The 17,642-nt window shown below is 41.2% G+C and overlaps 1 protein-coding gene across 1 annotated transcript in view; it reads right to left on the bottom strand.

Annotated features, from left to right (window-relative positions):
- The window catches only part of LOC122814475, a 93,487-nt gene extending 81,198 nt beyond the window's left edge, over nt 1-12,289 (bottom strand). The window contains exons 1-2 of the mRNA XM_044087054.1: nt 12,204-12,289; nt 5,307-5,314 (exon numbers count right to left, since the gene is read on the bottom strand). Coding sequence (XP_043942989.1) covers nt 5,307-5,314; nt 12,204-12,289 — 94 coding nt within the window. The remainder of the gene's footprint in view (nt 1-5,306; nt 5,315-12,203) is intronic.
- Nucleotides 12,290-17,642: the final 5,353 nt, after the last annotated feature.

Raw genomic sequence — 17,642 nt, 5'->3', positions numbered from 1 at the left:
TTAATTAAAAATAAACAATTCACTATGTTTCCCTCCATGGATTGAACCCCTGCATTAATTAATTGTTTGTACACCAGCATTCATTTTGGTCCTTTACAACAAGAGCAAATACAACTTCCACCCTTCCTGTTATTTCTTTTTTCACATTCATTTCACACTGTATGCCCATGTCATTCTGCAAGAGTGTTTGTTAACAAGTAACCCTTTTGTAATTTGAGAAATTAAATGTGCTTAAAAATATGCTGGGATTGAAACTCTGCCCTACTACTTTGCTGGATAGCGTGGAAAAGTATTCTAAGGCAAGGGTTAAATTTCAGGTAACTTGCATAGCATTCATTTTAGCTTAACATTTGTTATTTGAACCAAGCTCACATAATTTAGTGTGTTACAGTTTAACTGATATTGTTGGCAACTGGTAGCTGATACTTTTGAGTTATTGTTGTTTTTTTTAGTACTCTTATCCCCTCCCCTTTCAGGTTACCTCTTACAGAGGTTCCTGTCAGATGAACGAAGACACATTATGTCGAATGCATCTTCGTCGAACTGTAAATGTCGAAAACGCAAAATGACGAAGTGACTTTTAAGTGAATTATTTCCCTGGGAAAGAAGTCGCTTGGCCGCTTCCGTCACTTTGCCGTTTTCGGCACTGTAGTGCGATCTCAGAGTTGGTATATTTAAGTAGAGCCCCCCCACATAAAATAGTGTTTAGTGTTTTTTTTTTTTTTTTTTTTTTTTTTTTTTGGGAACAGCAAATTTGTTCCCTGGGAAAAAAATTGCTGTTCTGGCTGTTCGCTCTTTTTTGTTTTCATTCTTTTGTGGTCGATATAACAGCATTCGATCCTTTGATCGTTCATTGTTATAACATAGACCCTCTTACAGTAGATCTTAACTTTAAAATAAAGTATCAGTAGAATACATTTCATTCTTGTATTACTGTCTGGCAGGGGTGGCTTGTCATACTGGCTGCTGGAGTGCACTCATCCTCCACTTGAAAATGGAAATAAAATTGTAGTTGAAGCCCTCCTGTTGGTTCAGGCTGCCTCTGGTGACTGTGACACCCTGAGGCGGGGAGAAGGAAGTGGATGTGGGTAACATGCGAGAAGAAGCATGAGGAGAATGTGTGTGTGTGTGTGTGTGTGTGTGTGTGTGTGTGTGTGTGTGTGTGTGTGTGTGTGTGATTGAGCACTTCCAAGTTTAGGTTAAAAAAATATATGACTTGTTCTTACTAAATGTAGTTAAAGTCAAATGCTTTAAAATCACCTTTCTCTGGCTGACTGAGGTTGCCTGAAGTTTATGTTACGTTACACCTTACTTCATTAAACTGATCCACAGTGGGATCTTGGCACTGCATGTTTTTTTTTTCCTGTCATAATTCATACTGGTGTCAATATCTTGTAGTGTACCTCCCTGGACTATATGAAGGGAGACATGATAGAGCTCTCAGACTGTGTGTCCAAGGTAGGTATGAGCCTAGGATTGAGTAGTATTCTACCTTCCCAAGGATGATGCCATGATATGAGCAAAAAATAATTGACTTCAATACCTCGCTTAGTTTTTGGTGTCATCCAAAGGGGGTCTAATTTTTGTGAGCCTGGGAGGATATGATTGACAGACCATGCTGCTTCACCAGGGATTGCCTGCATCTGTCCCTTGTCATGTTGTGATTGTTGTCCACCCCTATAGCACCTTTTTAAGGCAATGCCAACCTGATAAACCTATCAACATAATGAAACACACAAAGGAAAATATGAAGGTGTTACTGATCAATGCAAGGAGTCTAAACAAAAAAAAAAAAACACTCCCTACAAACCCTTCTCATCCTGGAGGGCACTGACATTTGTGCAGTGACTGAGACATGACTTAAAATAGTGGAAAGCACCCCTGTTGTGTAGGGCTATAATGCCTTCCATGCCTTTAGACCACCTACTGCACAGGAGAGGAAAAAGGTGGATGTGTCTCAATCTCCATCCTGAAGAGATGCACATCAAGGCCGATAAAGCAACATGATGCAGTAGAGCTTCTTCATGTCCAATTAACCATCAGAAAGGTCTTGTACCATATATTAGTACTCCCTCTATGACACAAGAAAGCCACAATGCCTATCTACAGGAACTAGAAACATTCAATATTAAAACCAATACCATTTTCATAGGTGATCTAAACTATTCATCAACTGACTGGGAAATCTACACCACCACTGGTGAACAAGCACAGAGATTCCTGGACTTTGTCAATACAACTGCCCTAGAACAATTAGTCAGAGTACCCATTGGGGGAATAACATCTTGGATCTTGTCTTTACTAATATCGGAGCATCTTGCCCTGTCCCTTGCATATCTTCAGCACTTGTTAGGTCTGACCTTTGAAATAAAATTGAAATCAGAGATCCCTTGCACCCAAGGTCCCTTTAGAAATTTCTTTAATGCAACATACTCCTAACTGATACATTGGCAAACTTCAGATCCCCCCAAACCCCGTTAACTCAACTGAATATGCAGAAACAAACACTATACTAGCATGTTAACAGCTGCATAGATGCAGCTGTACCCATAGGAACAAGTGCAGGGCAAACTCCAGAAACAAACCCTCCCAGTGAAACTATAATACCAACCACTTCTGTAATAAAAGGAATATAATTTTGACCAAAAGTAAGAAAAATAATTCCCAGAATGTTAGAACCCTTGTTACTGAAATAAACAAACAACTCAGGAGCTTAATAAAATCCACCAAAGACAAGTTTGAGGCTAAAATGGCTACCAAAGCCAAAGACAATCAAAAGGCTTTTTTTAGGTATGTTCATAATCAAAAAAGCTCAACACAGCAATGTGCTGAGTTGACTGTGAATGTTACCTACACTGATGCTGAAGATATAGTGAGCCCGGGTCTATATCAAAACTTCGAAGATGTAAAATGTTGAAAGTTAAAACATCGAACCCACAACATCGAATGATGAAAATAACGAAGTCCCGGAACATCGAAATCTTACCTAGGGCAAGATTTCGGTGGGCCGTTCCATGGCTTCTCTATTTCCTCCACTGTGGTGCGAGAGTTATGGACCTTAGGGTTAGGGTGTGGGTTAAAGTAAGTGGATAGTTAGTAATGTATGTATGGTGTAGTGTACAGTTAGGTTTTGTTAACTGTATGTGTGTGTATTAATTAGTTTGTGTATAGTTTCATAGGGTATGTGTGCGATAGTTACAGACCTTAGGGTTAGGGTGCGGGTTAAGGTAAGTGGATAGTTAGTAATGTATGCATGGTTTAGTGTGGGGTTGGGTTTTGTTAACTGTATGTGTGTGGTTTATTTATTTTGGTGTGCTTGTGTTGTGTGTATGTTTCTTAGAACAGCAATTTTTTCCCTGGGAAAAAAATTGCCATTCTGAGCATTCAGTGTTATCAATATTCGAAATTCCAAGTTCGAACATATGGTGTTGGATATTTTGGAATTTTGAATATATGATATAGACCCGTGAGCCCTGCCTGATAAATTTAGCTCTAACTTTACACCTCTGTCATCTTTGTCTGTCCCTTAAGATACACCTGAAACTGTCTTGACTCCAGGTATTACACACGTCTAAGTCCTAAAAGTTCTATTGAAGCTAAAAATACTGCATTGATTGGTCCTGACAGACAACACCCCCAGATGGATCTTAAGTAGCCTGAAGCACAATTTAGCCACACCCCTAACAACATTGCTCAATCTCTGCCTCCGTACAGGCTTTGTACCAAGTGAATGGAGAACAGCCACAGGTTATTCCCCTGCATAAGGGAGGACCTTCCACAGATCCATATGTCTGACCAGCCTCATATGCAAAGCCATAGAAAGACTTATCATTTAATCAATCAGTCAGGACATAAGGAATTTCCAAACACTGGTCCCATTTCAGTTTGACTTCATCAAGGGCATGTCATGCTTACTCAACCTGTTTTTTTTTTTGTTGTTGAAAAGGTCACCAAAGCAATGGATGAAAGCAAAACAGTACACACACTGCATACCTTGATCTGGACAAAGCTTTTGACACAATTCTCCACTGAGGCATAGTAGAAAAGCTAAATAAACTGGGAATAAACCCCTGCATTACCCACTGGATTGGCAGCTGGCTCACAGGTAGGAAACAGGAAATCAAAATACAGGGAAGGTTACCTCCATAAACAGATCAGTCACCAGTGGAGTCCCCCAGGGTTCTGTGCTGGGACCTCTCCTGTTTGGCATCTACTTTTCTGCAGTAAAAGCAAATACCAAAGGGCTCTGGCCTATTAAGTTTTCAGATGACTGCAAGCTAGGAACAGTCATTGAATCCCCAACTGATTTAACCTTACTACAGGAAGGACTGCCCCTGATTAAAACTGGTGCCAAAATCATGGACTGAAACTAAATGCCAAAAAATGCATTATTGTATTGTTTGGGAAGTCATTTATTCCAGAGGGCTACCATATTAACAATATGTTCCTACAAGCTGTCCCAGTTGTTTGGGATTTGGGAACTTATGTGGACAGTGACCTAACTTTTGACCAACATGTGCCCATTGTTGTAAGAAAGTTCTTCCATATTGGATAGCTTATAAGCAAAGGGATGGTATCTAGATAGGGGGATGTCATTGTCCCACTTTACTCAGCCCTCATTAGGCCAGTCACTGAATATAATGCCCCCTTTGGCATGTATCTGTCCAGACACATGCAACAGCTAGAATGCCCACAGAGATACCTTGCTACAAGGATATAAGGCCAAAACGATATGTCTTACATGGACCAACTCAAAGCCCTGTCACTATACTCAGTATCCTACAGACTGCTAAGAGGTGACCTGCGTCGGGCATGCAAGGCATCCTCTGACCCAATACTGATGGATTTACTACACTTCAGCAAGTGAAATGGCATTGGAAATACTCAGGCAAGGGATCTAAACCTCTTCTGCAACATCAGCAAATTGGCTTGTAGGGACAGGTATATCTTACAGAGGATAGAGCTGTTCTAGAACAGACTCCTCAGTCACATAAAACAAAGTTCATCCCTGTCCATATTCAAGCTTACCTTGGATCTATAGATGGGAAACAGAAGATTTACCTCAGGACTGACCCCTGTACTACTAATGGACAGAGGCAGCTCCTAAATGCTTTATCCCATGCATGTGTCCCCTAAAATTATCAATGGTATGATCTCAGTTATTCCCATGAGGGGTAATATATAATTATCAAGCATGGGATGAGTAAGTCTAATTCCTAACCAAATGGGCTAGGTTAATTTGAGCCCAAAAAGGGAAACTGTCTAGTCTTAAAATGGATCTCAAGGGCAAATAGCCTAGTACTTACCTATGAACCTATAAGAGAAACAGTATAAAACTCAGCTAGTGTACTTAAATGGCAATATATAGTCATATAATGCTTCTGAAGTATAGGAGACAGAATCTATTATTAGATGACCTACTGGCAGTGATGAGCAACTGTCAGCAATCCCTGCATGTACTATGATGCCCCACAGCGTGATAGCAAGCATGGCCATGTTTTAATGTGGAAATTACAGTTTTGATACGTAAGATAAAGGAAATAGGTCAGCTCAATATGTTGGGGAAAATTAATGGAATATTTCACTGGAGAAGTAAGCAGAGTGACAAGAATATTTTATTTTCAAACAAGAAATTGAAAGGTTTGTAAAAAAATGCATGCTACAGAAATAAGAAAGGTACTTTCCTCATCGCTCATACTGTAAAGATATTAAGAACATATATATATATATATATATATATATATATATATATATATATATATATATATATATAATTTGTCATCCTGTCAGTAAGAGAATAATAGGTTCATAGGTAAGTACAAGGCTATCTGCCCGAAGGCATCTATAAGCCTAGTCAGAATATGTTGGCTTTTGGCGCCCCCTCCCTGTGCCTTGGTCCAGCAGAGCCATTAGTTCACTGTGCCTCTGTCCAGCAGAGCCACTGCAGTGATCCCCGGGGTAAATTTCCTGTTTCCCATCCACTCGTCAAGGTTTCTCTTGAAGAGTGTGCATTTGTAAAGCATGTGCAAATTATGATAGTGAAAGCCTTGCTTAGCTTGCCCCGAGTCGGCACACTGTAGCAGAAAACTGAAACTGAGAATAGGAGAATGTTTGGGATGTAATGAAAATGCTATATTCTATAAACATGCAAAACAGAGGTCAGCAATGTGAGTTTAAAGTTTCCAGTTCCAGATCTGCTCAGAACGCATGTAAGAAAGGGATACATGGTAGGAGAGCTTGAATCCAGAGAGTTTCTTTAATTGAATAACTGAGCTAAATGCCTGGCATTAATACATTAATATCCTTAAATCCCATTTTGCACAACAGAGCTTTTAGAAGGTAATTCTCTTTTTAACTGATGAAAATTGTTTACGTTTATAACCAGTATGGGTATCTATGTCGTTTTAAAAGCTAATTTTAGTAGACACATACTTTTATGTATTGTTACTATGATGCTGAAAGAAACATACTGGATGCTTTATACTTTTGTGTTTGTTGTCCTTCATCTGGCTTGTTGTTAGATCTTTGCAGCAACTCATAAAAGCTCCAGTCATTACACAATAGCTAGTCTAAGTGAAACAGATGCCATCTCAAGTGAGCTAAGGCATCCTAACTCCTCACACAGAATAAAACAAGCCAGGCAACTGTTTATCATGTCTATTCGCAACACTTCGTAACAATGAGCTACTGGAATAAAAAGATGGATGTCTCTTTCCTGCCTGTCCGACAGCAATCGGTCCTCCTGATTCCCCAAGAAACACTCATTGGATGTTAAGAAATCAAAACCAATCAGTGCAGACTTCAAACTTTTTACAGCTGTTTTGAGTCAAGGTACATTTAGCTACAGAAATATATTTTGTGTAATTTTGTCACTCTCTCTCTTTTTTTTTTTTTAATTAGTTGTTAAATGGTGGTTTATAATTATTGGAAGACATATAAGCTCTTAACTATCCCTGACTTTTTGGTCAGTTTTTTTTTTCTATTGTAAATGTGTGGTCTTGCAAATCAGTGAGGATTGCAGGATACCTCTTAATAGTCTAGAATTTTGCAGAATGTCCAGATTTTTGTGCCTCATATTGTTAGTCTGTTACACAAAATCTGTATTTTTCTGGTAAGCCCTAGAGAGTGTAACTGATCTGATGGCTGTGTATGTGTGTATGTATATGCATATATATATATATATATATATATATATATATATATATATATATATATATATATATATATATATATATATATATATATATATATATATATATATATATATATATATATATATATATATATATATATATATATACACACACACACACACACACACACACACACACACACACACACACACATATATATATATGTATCCATGTATGCTTGGAGGCACAGATGCTGTCAGTTGTCTGCAGCAGATGGGTATATGTGTGTGTGTGTGTGTGTGTGTGTGTGTGTGTGTGTGTAGATTTTCTCAACTGTGCCTGAGTTTGTAGAATATCTTTGAGGTTTTGTGTTATATTTTGGTCTGTTTCTCATTGAATAGTGATGACTGACATTTGTGTTTCATATTTAGTGGCCTTCAAAAAAAAGCATGATAATACAAAGTTTGTTATTCTAGCAATTTTTTAAGTATACCAAGGCAATAGCTGTCTCTAATTTTGGAACTTTGTATATGATTATTTTTAGCTTTATCCTTGATTTTTGACGCAAGAAGCTGAGAAGTATGGGGTGGTTACACATTATTTTGGCAGGAGTGAGCTGAGAAGATACATTCCTGTTTGGCAGTTTTTATGCATTTATTCATTCATTAGATGCAGCCAAATAAGTGAGGTATGCATTCATGATAACACAGGTGGCTATAATCGGTGGTTAAGTCTTTGTTTATGTGAGTATGTATGATTATGTGTAGAGTATTGAAATAAATTACTCTTGAAATTGTTTTTATTTCATTACATTCTGGTATCCAATGTGATATAGTCAATGAAGTTAGCTTTAATTGCTGGGTAAAGGATTTGTCTGTGAATGAAAGTGATTGACACTGTTGTCATTTATTCAGCTTAAACAGTTATTACCATAGCTTTGCAGATCTAGCATGCATGAACCTGTTTGTGTGAAGTCAGCTAGTGGCTATTTTCTGACAATCAGATATCTGTGGTGTGCACGTTCAATAAACTGTCTATAATTGATGAGTATGGGGATTGTCCATGATGTGTGGGAAAGGGGTTGCAGTGTATCTAATACTAGAAAGTTGATCATAATTTTTTTCAATTTATATCACAGTCAAACATCAGCATTGTGCTCAATAAGTGACTGCCTGTGAAGGTCTGGGCAGGATATGTGTGCTAACAGCTGATCATTGGCAGACTGCTGCTTTGAGTAGCATTGCCATTTAACAGAGCTTGGTTCTCTGGTTGATTTTTAGCGGTGATTCCCTCTGTGTAGGGTTTGCAGCCTTCATGTCTGTGTGTGGCTTTATCCATGTGCATTAGTTTCTTCTCCCAAACCCTCAGCGCTATAACATATATCTCCAGACATGTGTACTTTTACTTTCATCCCAAGTCTATTACCAAAAGGTTACACAGAATGCAACCATCTCTATTTGGAGGGGCTGAAAGGTAAGCAGTATTCCCAGACACAATTTATATAATCCCTGCATTTGTCTTCTCGGTTTATTGGGGAACTACTGTTTTGTTTCAACATTAATCTTTAGATACAACATATTTTTCCATGAAATAAAACATATACAACTGCATTTTCCCCTTACTCATGATTGTTTGTTCAAGGCATTATTAAATCATAAAGTTGCAAAAACCTCTAAGAAGCACCTCAGAGCCTCTAGAACCCTATGACATCCAGGTGTCTAGCGGCCTCCAGAACAAATTGCCTCATGTTCAGTCCTGGAACCTCAGGGTTCAGTCCTGGGTCCTCTCTTGTTTGGCATCTACTTCTCTGAAGTACAGGCCAACACTAAGGGACTCTGGCTAACAAAGTTTGTAGATGACTGCAAATTGGGAGCCATTACTGAATCCCCAAATGATGTTGATACTCTACAAAACGGCCTTACAGAAACAGATGCTTTTTGTCAGAGCCATGGGCTCAAGCTCAATGCCAAGAAATGTATAGTTATCCCCTTTGGGAAAAAACATATACCCGTGAATTACCACATAGGTGGCAGTACACTAAACACCGAAAGTGTGATAAGAGACTTAGGGACACAGGTGGACAGTGGTCTCACCTTCAATAACCACATTGCCACAGCAGTCAGGAAATCCTTCTGTGTGGCACACCTCATCACTAAGGGCTTTTCAGTGAGAAAAAAAGGAGGTCATTGTCCCACTGTACTCATCCCTCATTAGATCCATTATAGAATACAATGCCCCATTTGGTATGTACCTCTCAAGACATCTGCAACAACTGGAAAGGCCGCATAAATACCTCACTAAAAGAATCACAGGCCTAAACCAGATGCCCTATGCTGACCGCCTTAAAAAACTCCAGCTATACTCTGTCGCATATCGTCTACTCCGAGGCAATCTCTGCTTAACATACAAGGCCATGTCAAACCCAGAGCTGTTGGACATGCTACACTTAAAGAAATACCAATCCCTCAGAGACACACACTCCAGGGATCTAAACCTTGTCATCACAATAAACAAAACATGCTGGAGGGTTAGGTTCCTGACCCAGAGACTCCCCAGACTCTGGAATAGACTGTCCATACATGTCAAGCAGAGCACCTCTTTGGCCCTCTTCAAAAGGAACCTTGATGATTGGATGGGAGAAAGGAAATTCATCCCAGGGATCACGTCAGTCACCCTGCTAGACAGGGGTCCACGGAAGTAAATAGTGTGGGAAGAAATAGCCAGGGAATTGTTATGGCTTGGCTTGTATAGGCCCTAGGGCTGATAGCCTAGTACCAACCTATGAACCTCTGAACCTATGAACCAGTTAATTCTCAAACAAACTGATATGGTATGTGAGAGATGTAGTTACACAATGTCACTGGAGGTAAAGCTCTCACATAGAAGCACTCCTAACGTTAATAAGGTTGTCAGTAGTCCAGCTATGCCGAGGCATTTAAATATAACTTTCCTAAACCCCAAAGACCTCCTAGATGAAGTACACATAACAAATACCTTCAGCATCCCTGAATGCACTCTTTCAAAATGAAACCCACATCAACACATACAACCACATCTCATGGAGCCTGTACTTCTAGGCCCATAAGGCAAGCCACTACACAATCCAACATTCTGGTCATTGGAGATTCCACTGCATATCCATGAAACAAGCAGCACCAGTATTACCTGTTCTAAAGACTTAAACCTTGCCTGTGATATAAATAGGATCTGCTGGAGAGAGGTATGTATCCCAGAGAATACCTTGTCTATGGAGCAGGTTCCCCATCCATGTGAAGCAGAGTTCCTCCCTAACCCAATTCAAGTTCAGCTTGGAATATTGGATGGTAAACTGGAAATTCATCCCTGGTTTGAAATCTATGTCTCCAATGGACACTGGTAACCTGTGAATGGTTTATCTCCCAGGCCCATGCTTACACTTCTCAAGGGTATCAGAACTTGTCAGAGATTTGGGATGCATGGCTAGACTTATAAAGGCCCTTGTGGTCATTAGCTTAGTAAACACCCACAAACCATTGTGAAACTCCTAATCTTAGTAAGGAGAAAGTCATGAACAGCTGCTTGTCAGGGGACAGGATCTGCTACATTATGCACACACTCAGGCCATTGGACAACACGTACCACAATAACTCAGTCATAGTCCATTTGGGTGTAAATGCCCTCAGAGTACCTCCCTGGTCTATATGAAGAGAGATATCAGAAAGCCCTCAGAGTACGTCAACAGACCACACTGCTTTGCCAAGGATGGTCTGTACTTCTCCCCTCTAGGCTTTTGAATATTAGCCAAAACATTGTCCAGTGCATTTTTTATGCAATGCCAAACTGAAAGTACTTATGACATAGCAAATCAAAACCAAGAAAACAAATGGTGTTACTGCTTAATGCTAGGAGTCTAAACAAAAAAAGTTAATCTCTGCAAGCTGTCCTCTTTCTAGACAATGCTGATGTCTGTGCAGTCACTGAGACATGGTTTAAAGCCATGGAGAGCACACTGGCAGTGCATGGCTATAATGCATTCCACACATTTAGACCATCTACTACACAGACAGGGAATAAAGGTGGAGGTGTCTAGATTAATATCAAAAATAAATATACCTCAAGGCTGGTCAAACAGGACAATGCACTTGAGCTTCTCCACATTAAAATCACCACAGGCAAAATCCAATACCACTTCCTTGCAAGCTTTAGGTCCTTTTCAATGACCAAGGAAGCCCATGTCACACTCACAAATATTCCACACACAACACCAAACACATCACACACAGCAGACAACACAACAGTGTCTCACAAACACAGCCATAAGGCAAAACAATAAACCATCACAGCCCACAAGACATGACAATAAACCAAACACACTATTCATTGGTGACTCAATTGTAAGATACACCAATGTCCCTCTCACCAGGCTAGACAAGGAAAAGGTCACGGTCAGTTGTCTGTCTGGTGCCAGAATCCACCACATCACACACACACTTAAGTCTCTCCACAGCAAGTACAAGTGTGACTCTGTCATTGAACATGTTAGTGTAAATGACTTGAGATGTACCTCCCTGGACTATATGAAGAGAGACATGATTGAACTCTCAGAGTATGTGCTCCAGGCAAGTATGACCCTAGCCCTAAGCAGCATCCTACCTTCACCAAGAATGATACCATAATACCAACAAAAAATAACTGACTTCAACAATTGGTTTAGTTTCTGGTGTCATTCTAAGGGGATCCAGTATCTGTCTGCCTGGGATGACATTGTCAACAGGCCTCAGTGCTTTGTCAGAGATAACCTTCACCTGTCACCACTGGGTTTCCGGATCCTGGCCAAGCCTCTTGCCTCCCTCATTGTGCCTTTTTTAGGCAATGTCCCAAAGACAAACCTTCCAACATAAAAGAACTGTCAAAAAAACAAATTGAAGGTCATGCTGCTTAACGCTAGGAGCCTTAAGCTGAAAATGTACTCACTAGAGGCCCTCCTTGCACTGGAGGGTGATGATGTCTGTGTAGTCATGGAAACTTGGTTCAAAACTGTGGAGAGCACTCCTACCTTACCAGGCTATACCTCATTCCACACATTCTGACCCCAAAATGAGATCAGGAAGACTAAGTGTGGTGGAGTCTCTGTCTTCATTAAGACCCGGCACACCTCCAGACTGGTTATCCAACATGATGCACACTGGAACTACTCCAGGTACAACTGACAGTTGGCAAGACACCCATCCAAGTTATAGCTAGCTATAGACCACCCCTTCATGACTCTAGACACCCACTCATCTTACCTGGATCTACTTGACTCCATCAAGGTATCCCCTAACAACCGTATCCTTGGTGACTTCAACTACCCCTCCATAGAATGGGTAAACTATTCTTGCACTAATGCACTCTTTCAACAGTTCCTTGACCTCATCAATTCTAATGCACTAGACCAGCTCATCTCATCCCCCACAAGGGGAGATAATATTCTGGACTTGGTTCGCAACATCATGGGTGACCGCTGCACCACTCCCATAGTATGTTCTTCCCTGGTGAGATCAGTCTCATTCAAAGTTTCTATCCCCCCCCCCCCCAGTCATAATCAAGCTAAAAAAACTTCTCAAAAGCTGACTACGACCTCCTAAGGGAGGGTATCTGTAGCTTCACACCACTGCCTCCCTCAGAGGATGCAGACAACTTTGCTGAGCAGTACAACGCAGTATTCAAGCACCTGTACAACTGCATGGACTCAGCTATACCCAATAGAATTAAAACCTGTTCCTCAAGGAAACACAAACCTGTTTGGTAGACATCCTCTATCAACAGGCTTTACAACAAAAGGAAGAAACTGTTGTCCAAGGGTAAAAAGGAACAAATTTCAAACTGGAAAAACTCACACTTTAGCCTCAACAAGCAAATTAGATTACTAGTGAAAACCTTCAAGGCTAATTATGAATCAGAAATAGCCTCCATAACAAAGGGAAACCATAAAGTCTTCTTCAGCTACATCAGGAACCTCCATGGCAAAGCCCAGGTTTGTTCTGAATTAGTACTTAACAGTATCACTTACACTGATCCTGTTGACATGGCCAACCTGCTAGCAGTTAGGCTCAGGGCAAACTTCACCCCCGGTCCCCCCCCAAAGGCCCTTTCGACATCCCCAATAGTTGTCCTGCACCTCACATCTCCATAGATCAAATGTTACAGGCCCTATTCAAGGCAAAGAACACAGCTTCCATGGGATCTGATAGTATTCCAGGATGTATTCTGCACCATCTCCAGCAAGAACTGGCTTCACCACTGAGCACCCTATTCAACCACAGCCTAAGTACAGGCTTCATTCCAGTAGAGTGAAGAACTGCCATTGTCATCTCCTTGCACAAAGGTGGTGCCACTACTGACCCTGGAAACTATCACCCATTAGTTTGGCAAGCCTGATCTGTAAAGCCATGGAGCGTATTATTATGGGTCTCATAAACAAAGACATAGCAACCTCCAAGCACTTGACCCCACCCAGTTCGGATTCATCAAGGGAAGATCTTGCCTGTTGAACCTGGATGACTTCTTTGAGATTGTCACCAAGGCCCTGGATGAGGAAAAGTCAGTACATACGGCTTACCTTCACTTGGCCAAGGCCTTTGACACAATCCCCACTCGGGCATTATTGAAAAGCTAACACAACTTGGGATAAATCCCTATCTCATCAGGTGGTTGGCCAACTGGCTCATTGACAGGACCCTCAAAGTCAAAATAGGCACCTCCACCTCCGATACCAGGCCTGTCACTAGTGTTATTCCCCAGGGATCTGTCCTGGGACCCTCTACTGTTTGGCATCTATTTCTTAGAGGTCCAGGCAAAGACAAAAGGCCTGTGGCTGACCAAGTTTGCAGATGACTGTAAGTTAGGTGCTGTCATTGACTCCCCAGATGATGTCAATATACTGCAAGAGGGTCTCACATCAACTAATGACTGGTGTCAAAGTCATGGCCTCAAGCTAAATGCAAAAAAATGTATCATCATACCATTCGGCAAAAACATGATCCCCTACTGATTACCACATCAATGGCAACCCCCCTAAGCACACAACCTGTATTGAGAGACCTGAGCACTCAGGTTGATAACAACCTCACATTCAAGCATCATGTAGCGGCAGTGATTAGAAAAGCCTTTTACTTGGTTCATCTCATAAGTAAAGGGATTGCTTATTACCTCTCTATACTCCTCCCTCATTAGACAAATAATTGAGTATAATGCCCCATTTGGGATGTACCTCTCCAAACATCTGCACCAACTGGAAAGGTCACTGATATACCTCACAAAGAAAATCCATGGCCTCCACCACCTGTCCTATGCAGGCAGGCTCAAGTCACTGTCACTCTACTTAGTATCGTACAGATTGTTCAGGGGTGATCTGTGTCTCACCTACAAGGCAATCTCAGACTCTGTCCTACTAGAGATGCTCCATATCTCTAAGTCTAACTCCTCATGCACTACCCACTCAAAAGGCCTGAATCTAATATGCAACATCAACACACCTGCTGGACAGACAGGTTTGTCTCACAGAGTCTGCCCCGTCTCTGGAATAGACTTCCCATACACGTCAAACAGAGCACCTCACTGACCACCTTCAAGCACAACCTTGATGAGTGGATGGGAAACCATAAATTTGACCCAGGGATTCCACCTCTGTCCCTCATTGACAGGGGCAACAGGTGCTGCCTGAGGTTTCTTTTTGGGGATAAACTCTTAGCTAGGCTTGTAAGCGCTCCAGGGCCATTAGCCTAGTAACCTCCTATGATCCTATGCATTTAAACTTATTGGAAGCACTCACCATTCAACCTAATACTGAATTCATTGGCAGCTTTAATTATCCCACATCAAATGTACAGGCACAGGGATTCCTGGATTTTGTAAACACAAATTCCCTGGACCAGATTGTGAGTACACAAACCAGGGGTGCAACCATACTGGATCTGGTCCTCACTAATATGAGAGAGTGCTGCAACCCCAGTATAATGCCATCCCTGACAAGGTTGGACCACTAAATGATCTTCTTTGAAGTAAAAATAAAACCTGGCACCCCAGCTAACCCAGGAACAATCAGGAACTACTATGAGGCTGACTTCCTACTATTAAGTGATAACCTGGCAAAATTTCAAGTTCCAGTAAACCCTGAGAACACTGCTGCCTATGCAGAACTATTTACAGAAACCCTATACAAGCATATTAATAGCTGCTGTACCCACCAGGAGGAAATGCAGAACTAGCTCAAATAACAAGCCGTCTTGGTGGAATCACATCAGTGGGCTTTATAACAGAAGGAAGAAAATCATGACAAAAATAGGAAGTGTAGCACCCAGCAGGATAAAAGAATTCTCAGCAAACTAAACAAACAACTCAGAGGACAAATAAAGTCTACCAAAGCCAAAGTTCGTGCAAATTTAGCTCCCCAGGCCAAGAACAGGGACAAGGCATTGTTTAGTTATGTCTACAACCTCAAAGGAAATAGACAGTTGTGTGCATAGCTCATTGTTAATGGAGCCACCTAGTCTGAGCCAGAAGATATAGCAAACCTACTAACTGGCAAATTCAGCTTCAGCTTTACCCCTTTCTCCCTCTCAACCTTCCCTCAGGAAATACCATCAAATATAACTCCCCCTGCTATCACTAGGGAACAGATCCTTAATGCTTGGTCTAAGGCCAAGAGCACTGCATCAGTGGGCCCAGACAATATCCCAGGATGCCTTTTAAATAATATGAAACATTACCTATAAGGGCCTCTGGAATTTCTATTTAACTGTAGCTTATAAATAGGCTTACTGCCTCAGGAATGGAGAACAGCAACAGTCATCCCTCTTCCTAAAGGTGGGCCATACACACTCATATGTCTCACTAGTCTCATATGTAAAGCTATGGAAAGAATTATCATGGAAATGATCAATAATGACATTGGAAACCTCCAGATACTGGACCAAACCCAATTTGGTTTTGTCAAGGGCAAGTCATGCCTACTCAACCTGGTGGACTTCTTTGAGAAAGTCACCAACGCAACAGATGAGAACAGGATGGCTCATACTGCCTACCTTGACCTAGCCAAGGCATTTGACATAATATCCCACTTGGTCACTGTTGACAAACTCAAGAGGTTAGGTTCAAACCCTTATGTCACCCGTTGGAGAGCCAGCTGGCTCACAGAACTCAGGAAGTTAGAACTGGGGAGTGCACCACTACAAAGAGGCTAGTCACAAGTGGAATCCTTCAGGGATTAGTCCTGGGACCTCTTCTTTTTAGCATTTGCTTCTTTGAAGACAAGGCCAATGCCAATGGACTCTGGTTGACTAAATTTGAAGATAACTGCAAATTAGGTGCCGTCATTGAATCCCCCACTGACACAAATGTTCTCCAGGAAGAACTGATACAGGCAAACAACTGGTGTCAGAGCTATGGACTAAAACTAAATGCCAAAAAATGCATAATAATATCCTTCGGGAAGTCATGCATCCCTGGTAACTATCATATTGACAACACAACTCTAAGAGCTGATCCAGTAGACAAGGACTTGGGGACACAGATAGACAGTAATCTAGCCTTTGACCATCATGTGTCTACAGCCGTGAGGAAATCATTGAGCAACTTATAAACAAAGATATGGGATATAGATCCAAGGAAGTCAGTGTTCCACTGTATTCAGCCTGTCATTGAGTACAATGCCCTCTTTGGTATCTGCCTAACAAGACATATCCAGAAATTGGAATGTCTACAGAGGTTCCCCACTAAAAGAATACAGAGTGTAACATGTTCTGTGCAGAAGGCCTCCAGGTTTAGTCTGTGTGAGGAGATCTATGCCTGGCATATGAGTCATTATCAGACCCCATTCTGATGGACCTTCTGCATATCCACAAAACAAATAGTACCAGAATTACTCATTCTAAAGACTTAAAGCTTGTCTGTGATACAAGTACGACCTGCTGTAGAGATAGGGATGTATCCCAGAGACTACCCCTTCTCTGGGCTCCCCATCCATGTGAATCAGACTTCCTCCCTAACTCATTTCAAGTGTAACTTGGACAAATGGATGGGGAACAGAAAATTCATCCCTGGTTTGGCACCTATGTCTCTAATGGACACAGGCAGCCTGTAAATGTTACATCTCCCAAGTCTCTGCTTGTAAATGTTTCATCTCTCAAATCCCTGCTTACACTTATCAAGGGTACCAGAACTTGTCAGAAATTTGGGATGCATGGCTAGGCTTAAAAAGGCCCTTGTGATCAATCGCCTAGTAAACACCCATGAACCTATACAGACTTACTGCATAGAAGCCTGGCCAGTTAGAGTGAGTTAAGACCATGGTAAGAAGCTAAAAAGTAAGACAACATGTGAAAAAGCAGGAAAGATCTATATGAATCGTCTGAGTTCAAAATGAGGGCAAGACAGGAGAGGGCAGAGGAAACGTGCTGGAGGGACTGATGTGTAATGGGGGGTCCATGAAGTCCCTATTCTAGGGTTCCATTTCGTCTAAGGCTGACCTTGTTTATCACAGTCAGATTT

Source organism: Protopterus annectens, chromosome 10.part0 (genome assembly GCF_019279795.1).
Source record: "Protopterus annectens isolate FY-2018-M chromosome 10.part0, PAN1.0, whole genome shotgun sequence".
Classification (NCBI taxonomy): Eukaryota; Metazoa; Chordata; order Ceratodontiformes; family Protopteridae; genus Protopterus; species Protopterus annectens.
The sequence above is the reverse complement of the archived record's forward strand: the minus strand, read 5'-3'. Positions and strand labels throughout refer to the sequence as shown.